Source organism: Sinocyclocheilus rhinocerous, unplaced genomic scaffold (genome assembly GCF_001515625.1).
Source record: "Sinocyclocheilus rhinocerous isolate Xijiao unplaced genomic scaffold, SAMN03320098_v1.1 scaffold1575, whole genome shotgun sequence".
Classification (NCBI taxonomy): domain Eukaryota; kingdom Metazoa; phylum Chordata; class Actinopteri; order Cypriniformes; family Cyprinidae; genus Sinocyclocheilus; species Sinocyclocheilus rhinocerous.
Window position 1 is genome coordinate 172,583 of NW_015626385.1, and position 9,234 is coordinate 181,816.

The 9,234-nt window shown below is 36.5% G+C and overlaps 1 protein-coding gene across 1 annotated transcript in view; it reads right to left on the reverse strand.

Annotated features, from left to right (window-relative positions):
* The window catches only part of LOC107713383 (microtubule-associated protein 4-like), an 83,039-nt gene that overhangs the window by 2,172 nt on the left and 71,633 nt on the right, over positions 1 to 9,234 (reverse strand). The window contains exons 8-14 of the mRNA XM_016518881.1: positions 8,759 to 9,141; positions 7,903 to 8,256; positions 6,669 to 6,908; positions 5,230 to 5,350; positions 5,072 to 5,131; positions 2,294 to 2,592; positions 95 to 142 (exon numbers count right to left, since the gene is read on the reverse strand). Coding sequence (XP_016374367.1) covers positions 95 to 142; positions 2,294 to 2,592; positions 5,072 to 5,131; positions 5,230 to 5,350; positions 6,669 to 6,908; positions 7,903 to 8,256; positions 8,759 to 9,141 — 1,505 coding nt within the window. The remainder of the gene's footprint in view (positions 1 to 94; positions 143 to 2,293; positions 2,593 to 5,071; positions 5,132 to 5,229; positions 5,351 to 6,668; positions 6,909 to 7,902; positions 8,257 to 8,758; positions 9,142 to 9,234) is intronic.

The window sequence follows — 9,234 nt, forward strand, 5'->3', positions numbered from 1 at the left end:
ACTGTAATGTCAGATCTGTGTGGGCTATATTGAGAAGAGAAGGGGAGTTAGACAGAGATGTGCAGAGGTGAGTGTGATGAGCTGATGAACTCACTTTGGCCTGGCTGGTCTCTTTGGAGGGCGAGCTCTGAGACACTGAGACCTGCAGGCAGAACAAGCCCAGATACAGCCCTCGAGTCAATCGCTTGTACTGTACGTGTGGAGATGGGACGAGCTAAAACCTACTGTAACCTCACATGAGAAGCAGGAAAGCTTTAGGATCAGAGGAAGAGGCAGGAACAGGGGCGGTGAGTAACGCTCTTCAGTGCAGCGTGACAGTCTCACGTGGACAAACTCCAGTCATGCATGATTCGTCTTCATGCTCCAAACACATAACTGTGAGCTCGCTTTAAAACCTCACTTATACAAGACGAAGCTCTTGAGCTCTTTGTGGTGACAGGAGACGTTCCTCAGGAACAGGAGAGTGTTAGAGAGTCATACCGAAAGAGCTCAGCCAGGAAAAAGACCAGGATGAACCACAAACATGAGAGGAGGGATGCAATACCAGAAAGTGAAGCTGTGACTTCAGGACGTGAGTGATGAATAATGATTATGAAGACTGGAGCTAGTTTACATATCAAAAGGCTAATATAGACGTCAACATGAGCAGAATAGACACTCTAAAGGAATGCGAATCATGCTGCTTTTCACTCATTATCACATTAGACTGGAAAACAGGACTCTGTTTGCAGATAGATAGAAAAATAAGGACAGAAGTGTCCAAAACCAAAGGCAGTGACTTTACAAGGCAGCGTTGTAGTATATAGAGAATATTTAATGATTGATGTGCTTATTTTTCTCTAGAAATGCAATTAAAAGCTGAAAAAAGGATATTTATTCATTAATAATTACATGATGTTAACATCTGATTAAGACATTATTGTTTATTAATTATATATACAATATTTAATAATTACAATACATGATATATTTAAAAAAACTTACATTTTATATAGTAAAACAATTACATATATTGCATATATTATATTATTACTTGTTTTATAATTATGTAATAATTCTATATAATATCTACATATTATATTTGAATATATAAAAAGGATACATGAATATTTTAATAATAATAATACAATTAATAATATTAAAGAAGATTTGCACTGATGCCTCTGGATGCTGCCTGTAACGTCACAATTTCTCAGGTTTCTGACGCAGTTACCGTCATGCAAGAAAGACTTAAGTCTGTTTAAATAATGCTGTTTCAGAAGACAGCGGCACATTCTGCAAAAGAGAAACTGCTGTCGTAATAAAAATGACTAAAATTACTAAAAGGAGAAACTGAAATAAAAATAAATTAAAGCTAAACAGAATTATAAAACCAATGAAAAAGAAAAAAAAGCACATAAAATTTATGAAACAAAAATTTAAATGAAAACTGAAAATAAAAAATATATATTATCAAATAGTACAATAGTATGTAAATAGTAAATATAATAAATAAATAAAACTGCAAAGCATCACCACTGTACTTTTTTTCCTAAGTGTGCAACATATATATGGGTCAAAGACGAAAAAGGGTTTAAGTATAAAAACATTAAGTGTAATACTGCTTCAAATTGTTGTTGTTTTTCCCCAAATTTTTTTTTTTAAGTTTTCTGTTTAATTTAATTGCAATTTTGTTTTTGTTTTTCTGAGCAAAAAATAAATATCATACATTTTCCCCTGATTTACAGAAGAGACCCACTAAAATGTCATTCAGTGTAACAATCTTGTCAGGCATATTTACAACAAAAATCAATTTATGACATATTAAAAGACTAATTACTTTCACCCCAAATACTAACTAGTTGTAATTTTTAATTTTTAAAATTTGCCACTATCCTTTGTCAGTAAGAATATTTTACTCATTTAAAACACAATCAAATTTAATATGCTCTCTTATTCTTTTATACATTTTAATATGTACAAGTCAGAATGAGCATGTTGTTTGAATTTTTACATAGATATTGTGTTACACTGAATGACAATGTAACATTATTTCAACCAAATTTTGACATTTTATTCTCCAAAAACTTATTTGAAACCTTAAAAGTAGACACTTTACTTACATTTAATGTGCTTTCTATGGACATAAAATCACTTTTGTAAATTTCTTTTGATGCGGACACCTTTGACCCACATACTACTAAATAGGAAAACACTGCAAAGCTAGAGGACAGACTACTAACCGGCTATCACATTTACAGCTAACTGCTGTTCTCAGTCTCGTCCACTATGAAGGGCGCATGCATGCGGTTACCTTTCCTCCTCCCGGCTGGTGCTTGATGTTGTCTGTGGAGCTGATCTTGGAGCGGATGTTTTTGGTGTCGGGTGCCGGTGTGGAGCTGGGCCGCACTGTGCTGCGAGTCATTGCGCTGGCGCTGGAGGTGGAGCTGGAGCTGGGTCGAGGTGCGCGGGGCACCGCCGGCTTCTTCTCGGGCGCAGCAGCGGCTGTAGTGCTGCTGGAGACGGGTGTTTTGGTGGTGCGAGGGCGAGCGGCGATGCTGCTGCTTGTAGTGGTGGAGGCTTTGAGAGGAGCAGGTTTAGAGCGGGCGGCATCTGAAACCACAGACGTCAGGTTACCTTAACTATGTTTGAGAGAAACACTTGTTTGGGCTGTAGTTGAACTCTGAAACACTTCCATAGAAAGTTAAAGGGATAGTTCACCCACAAATGAAAATTCTGTCATTAATTATGTCGTTCCAAACCTGTAAGACCTTCTTCAGAACACAAATTAAGATATTTTTGATGCATTCCGAGAGCTCTCTGACTCTCCCACAGACAGCAAGGATCCTAACACGATCAAGGCTCAGAAACATAGCAAGGACATCTTAAAGTGCCCCTATTATGGATTTTTGAAAATGACCTTTTATGCAGTGTGCAACAGCTCTAAGTGAATGAAAACATCCTGCAAAGTTTTAAATCTGAAAGTCACCGTGTATAACGTTATTGTCTCTCAATAGAATGAGTCGACTCTGAATCATTTAAACAAGTCAACATGAAACATTAGCATATTGCCCGCCCACTTGTTGGTCTTTTCGGTTGGTCTGAATGAAAATGCAAATTCATTCTTTGCCACTAGCTGCCACTTTTGGAGCGGTAAAATAGCGGTTTCCCTGGTAACGCTGTACACAAAGCAGCACTGCGCTCACAAACACTGCTTTATCAGGCATTACAGGCAAGATCCAATCGGACCAATCACAGCAGATTAGCACGCAAAAGAGGGGTTTGGAAAAATGAATCACTGAGCGAATCGTTTGGGAGTCGTTGATCAAGTAAGGTAAACATAAATGCATATTTTAAGACAACGAAAGTGTTTTTTGAGCTTGCATGCATGTCGACCTGTTGTTGGGGACTCCCAAAACCAAAATATTAACCTTTCATAACCTATAATAGGGGCACTTTAAAATAATCCATGTAACATCAGTGGTTCAACCGTAACTTTACGAAGCTACGAGAATACTTTTTGTGTGCAAAGAAAACAAAAATAACGACTTTATTTGATAATTTGTCTCCATTTTGGAGAGAATCACATACGTAAACAATGTATGAAACGTATGTACGCTGATACGTTGTTTACGTTCAGATCAAAGCGTAAACAACGTAAACAGCGTATCCGCGTGGCGCAGCGGACACTTGTGTGCAAAGAAAACTAAAATAACGACTTTATTTGACGATTTGTCTCCTCCGCGTCACCGTAGCGCCATTTTGAAAAGTATCACATACGTAAACAATGTATGAAACGTATGTACGCTGATACATTGTTTACGTTCAGATCAAAGCGTAAACAACGTAAACAGCGTATCCGCGTGGCGCAGCGGACACAGAACAGCATACGTTGTTTACGTATGTGATTCTCGTATGGGATTCTTTCTGTCTATGGGAGGGTCAGTGAGCTCTCGGAATGCATCAGAAATATCTTTGTTTTTTGTTCTAAAGATGAACGAAGGTCTTACAGGTTTGGAACGACATGAGGGTGAGTAATTAATGACAGAATTTTTGGGTGGACTATCCCTTTAAGGGAAATACATGCCAAAACCTTTAGAAATGGTGTGTGTTTGAGCGATATCTGAATGTTCAGTTCGTAGCACAAAACCCTCTTTATGTGTCAGATTAAAATAATCTCTCTGCACCGCTGCGTTCGGTTCAAAGCTCTGGAAACTGGGGTAAGAAGCAGCGCAGTGGTCGACCAGCGGAGCGCCGTGTGAGAGATTATCCCAAACTCATTCCAGCTGCGCAATTCACTTCCGGATTTAAATGTGTGTCTGTCAGCACAGCATCTCTAAAAATATCTTTTACTTGTTGCTATTAAGTCACTACACTGAATTTTTGTATTTTTCTACATACACTACCGTTCAAAAGTTTGGAATAATTAGGATTTTTATAGTTTTAGAAGTGTCTAATGCACACCAAAGTTGGGCTTATTTGATTAAAAATATAGTAAAAACAGCAATATTGTGAAATCTTATTATAATTTAAAATAACTTGTAAATATTTGAATATATTTCAAAATGTACTTTATTCCTGGGATGCAAAGCTGAATTTTCAGTAACCATAAATAAACTGAATAAAAATATTTATTCTTAATCAAATAAAAAATAATTTATTTATACTCACACATTAATATATTATTCTAATTATTAATTTATTTATGATTATTACAATTTAAAGTAATTGTTCTAATTGAATATATTTTAAAATGTAATTTATTCCTGTGATGCAAAGTTGAATTTTCAGCAGTCATCAATAAACATACTAAATAAAAGTAATTTTTACGGAATACAAATATTTTTTAATTAATTTAATAAAAATATTTTAATTGTTCATACACATTATTATTATTATTATTTAAAATGATTGTGTTTTATTTGAATATATATTAAAATATAATTTATTCCTGGGATGCAAAGTTGAATTTTCAGCAGTCATCAATAAACATACTGAATAAAAGTAATTTTTACTGAATATATAATATATATATATATATATTCACTTCCTTCAACATATAGTGTTATAAGTGGTTTTGTGTTTGCTGTACCTGTAGTTTTCAGTGTGCTTGGTTTCTTTTCGTCTCCTGGTTTGCTCTCAGTCTTTGCGACTAAACACAAAAATAGAAATGCATAATGTGAATATTCCTAGCATTTCATAAATCAGCTCAAAATGCAATGGCTCCTCTTTAAATGCATCACGTCTGACCCGGGCGTCGTGCTGCAGGAGCGCTGGCGGCGGTGCGTGTTGCGGTCGCAGGTCTGTCTGCGGCGGGCCGAGCCGGAGCGACAGCAGCCTTTGGCACAGGCGGCCGTTTCTCTGTGGCCGTCTGTCGGAGGAGAAAACTCAAGGTTAGTTGGGGTCAGCTGCACTCTGATAGTCTCTCTGTAGTAAAAAAAACCCCCATCATAATCAAACAGAGATGTTTCAGCCAAACAAAAAATGTTACTGCTGCTTTAAAAATAACCTGCTAGGTTCAGATCAAGTCAGTTCCTAAAAATCCAATCACACCAATACAACTTAACCAAAAAAAAAAAATCCTTTCATATTTATTTACTATGTGACAAACCTCTCTTTTCTTATTTTGGATTCAATATTTCTTAAAATTACTGTGACAGCATGTGCTATATAATCAAAAATGAAATTGTATTTTGTGTTTGTTATTGTTAATCTAATCCCTGATTGCACATATTAACCTTCATTTAATTTCAATAGTTAAACACTGACTTTAGTCAGTAGTGTAGTTAAACAGATGGCCACTAGAGGGAAGACTTGAACTGAACATTGCTCATATTTAAAGAGATTTAACAAGAGCAAAGGTTGAGTGTGTCAGTTTTGGAAAAAAAAAAATCATCTAAAGACATAATAAACTACACTGTTTTTTTTTTTTTCACGGCCCTTCCAAGTGGTTCATGACTGGAATAAAACATTTTACAGATGCTGCAGTGAGCAATTTCTAGCTCTAGCTTCCTAAAAAATGTGTAACAAATAATTATGACTTTCCGAGCTCTAATATTAGTAAGCTTCTTTATAGACGTACATCAAGATTCATAAAGCATTATTTTTATTCAGCAAGGATGCATTAAATTGATCAAGTATCGGTAAAGACATTTGTTACAAAAGATTTATATTTCAAATAAAAGCTGTTCTTTTGAACTTTCTATTCATCTGTGAATCCTGAAAAACTAAATGTATCACCGCTTCCACAAAAAATATGAAGCAGCACAACTGTTTTCAACATTGCTAATAATCAGAAATGTTTCTTGAGCAGCAAATCAGCATATTAGAATGATTTCTGAAGATCATGTGACACTGAAGACTGGAGTAATGATGCTGAAAATACAGCTTTGATCACAGAAATAAATTCTATTTTTACAGATATTCACATAGAAAACTGCTCTTTTAAATTGCAATAATATTTCACAATTTTACTGTATTTTTAATCAAATAAATGCAGCCTTGCTGACCTCTTTTGATAATCAACCCCAATCTTTTGCACCGTGGAGTAGTTTAAACAACAGTAAAGCTACAAAACACATGTTGACGTGGTCAAGCATGGACAGCACACACAAACAGAGCATCCATGCAGAGATGAGCGTCTGGAAGAGGGTTCGGACGTCGTCTTCAGCAGACGGATGGAGACTCACCTTGGGCTTGACCTCTCTGGTGACTGTGCTGGATGCGGTGGAGGGTCGTGTGGACGCTGTGGCGGGCCGTTTGGTGCCAGCGGCTGGGGCAGGAGCTTTGGGCACAGGGGCTTTTTTGCTGAGGGGGGCGGGTGCGACAGCGGCTGAGGTAGGGGTGGAGCGCTTGGGCGCGGCTGTAGTGCTGGAGGCGGAGCTCGGCCGGGGCTTGACAGAGCTAGGTTTGGTTGCGCCGGCGACAGGCTGCATGGATGGACAGCAAACCCAACGGATGGATGGCAAACGATGAACAAAAAACAGAATAAGGACAAATGATAACAGCAGTGACATGAGCAGAGCACGCCGATAAAAGCACAAGATCAGATTCAGTCCAGACTAAATTTTCATCTAGAGTAAACATTAAGTTTACTCTGTTTATTAGATGGTCATGTAGGGATGGGAACCGTAAGTAATTTCCCGATTTCAGTTCCTTGATGCTAAGGAACTAATTTCTGAGCCACTAAAGGACCTGAATGAAAATTAATCTTAGTTTTAGTTAATTATAATAACTTTAAAACAATTAAAACATTTTTTGGTCATTGAAACAGCTTAAACTAAATATAAATATTAGATAGCCTTGGCAACCAAGTGAAATAAGTAAGCACGCAAGTACAGTAAGTATTTATTTATTTATTGTTTACATATAAGGAATAAAATTACTAACTGGAAAAAAACACAATTAAACTTAACCAATAAATAAATAAATAAATAGTGATATAAAAAAAAATAACGTAACACAATAATAAAAACATAACTAATTATATATATATATATAAACTATAATAGTACACAAATAATACTAAAATAGCAGTGTTTTGCTTTTGATTCACAATCTTCAACCCTACATAAATTACTAATGGGAAATAAGTAAAAATTAAAACTAAAATCAAAACGGGAAAAAAATGTGTATTATAAACTCATAAAATGACAAAACGTAACAAAATTAAAATTAAATTAAAATAAAAATGAAAATATAAATAGAAAAGCTAATTCAATATAGCAATGAAAACTATAATAGTACATAAATAATAATAAAATAATGTTCTCGATTCCCAACGCTACATAAGTGATGAATGAATTTTGGTTTGGTTTTGGCATTATTATGCTTTAAGAACAGAATCAAACTCATTAGCAGAAGCAGAAGCAAAAGCAGGAAGGTCAACGGAGGACGAAGAGACAACAGAAAGCTTTCACAAACCTTGGTCTTCTTCTCAGGACTAGTCAAGTCTTTTCCAGGTGCACCGTTGGTTACCGCAGGCTTGGCCGCGGAGGGTTTAGCAGCTGGTTTTTTGGCTTTCTCGTCCTTCTCAGCTTTGGCAGGTTTCTTGTCAGCCGGCTCAGTCTTTTCTGTTTTCGGTTCTACTTTGTCCTTTTCTGTCTTGTCTTGTTGGGTCTTCTGTTCTGCTTTCTCCTTTTCCACTTCCTTCACCTGTTCTTCTTTGTTCTTCTGTTCATCTTTCTCTACTTTCTGATCTGATTTGTTCTCCTCGTCTTTCTTCTCTACTTTCACTTCTTCTTCCGTCTTCAGCTCAACCTTTTCCACCGGCTCCACCTTCTTTTTCTCCATCTTTGGAGAGGAATCAATCTTTTCTGTCGTCTGGTTTTTGTCGTTGGTCTTCTCAACCTTATCAGCCTTTTCAGTCTCATCTTTAGTATTTTTCTCCAAAGGTTCGAACTTCTCAACTTTCACTGGCGTTTCTACTTTGTGAACTATTTCATTCTTCTCTGATTTAGCCACATCCACGTCTTTGATTTTGTCCACAGCTTCTGTGTTTTCTCCTTTGGTTGTCTGTTTGTCCGTGTGGACAGTTTTGTCTTTCTCCTCCACCGTTTCCATCTTCTGATCTTTGTCCGTCTTGGTGACAACATTAAAGTCATCGAACTTCTGGACAGTGTCCATTTTGTTCACCTCCGGCTTGTTCTTCTCAGAGTTTTCTGGTAGAAAGAAACAGGTTGAACAGTTGAAAACAGATTAATATATACACAAAAGCAAAAAAAAAAAAAAAAAAAAAACATCGTAAAAAAACTTGCTCAACCTTTTCCACCGGCTCCACCTTCTTTTTCTCCATCTTTGGAGAGGAATCAATCTTTTCTGTCGTCTGGTTTTTGTCGTTGGTCTTCTCAACCTTATCAGCCTTTTCAGTCTCATCTTTAGTATTTTTCTCCAAAGGTTCGAACTTCTCAACTTTCACTGGCGTTTCTACTTTGTGAACTATTTCATTCTTCTCTGATTTAGCCACATCCACGTCTTTGATTTTGTCCACAGCTTCTGTGTTTTCTCCTTTGGTTGTCTGTTTGTCCGTGTGGACAGTTTTGTCTTTCTCCTCCACTGTTTCCATCTTCTGATATTTGTCCGTCTTGCTGACAACATTAAAGTCATCGAACTTCTGGACAGTGTCCATTTTGTTCACCTCCGGCTTGTTCTTCTCAGAGTTTTCTGGTAGAAAGAAACAGGTTGAACAGTTGAAAACAGATTAATATATACACAAAAGCAAAAAAAAAAAAAAAAAAGAAAATCATGGTAAAAAAA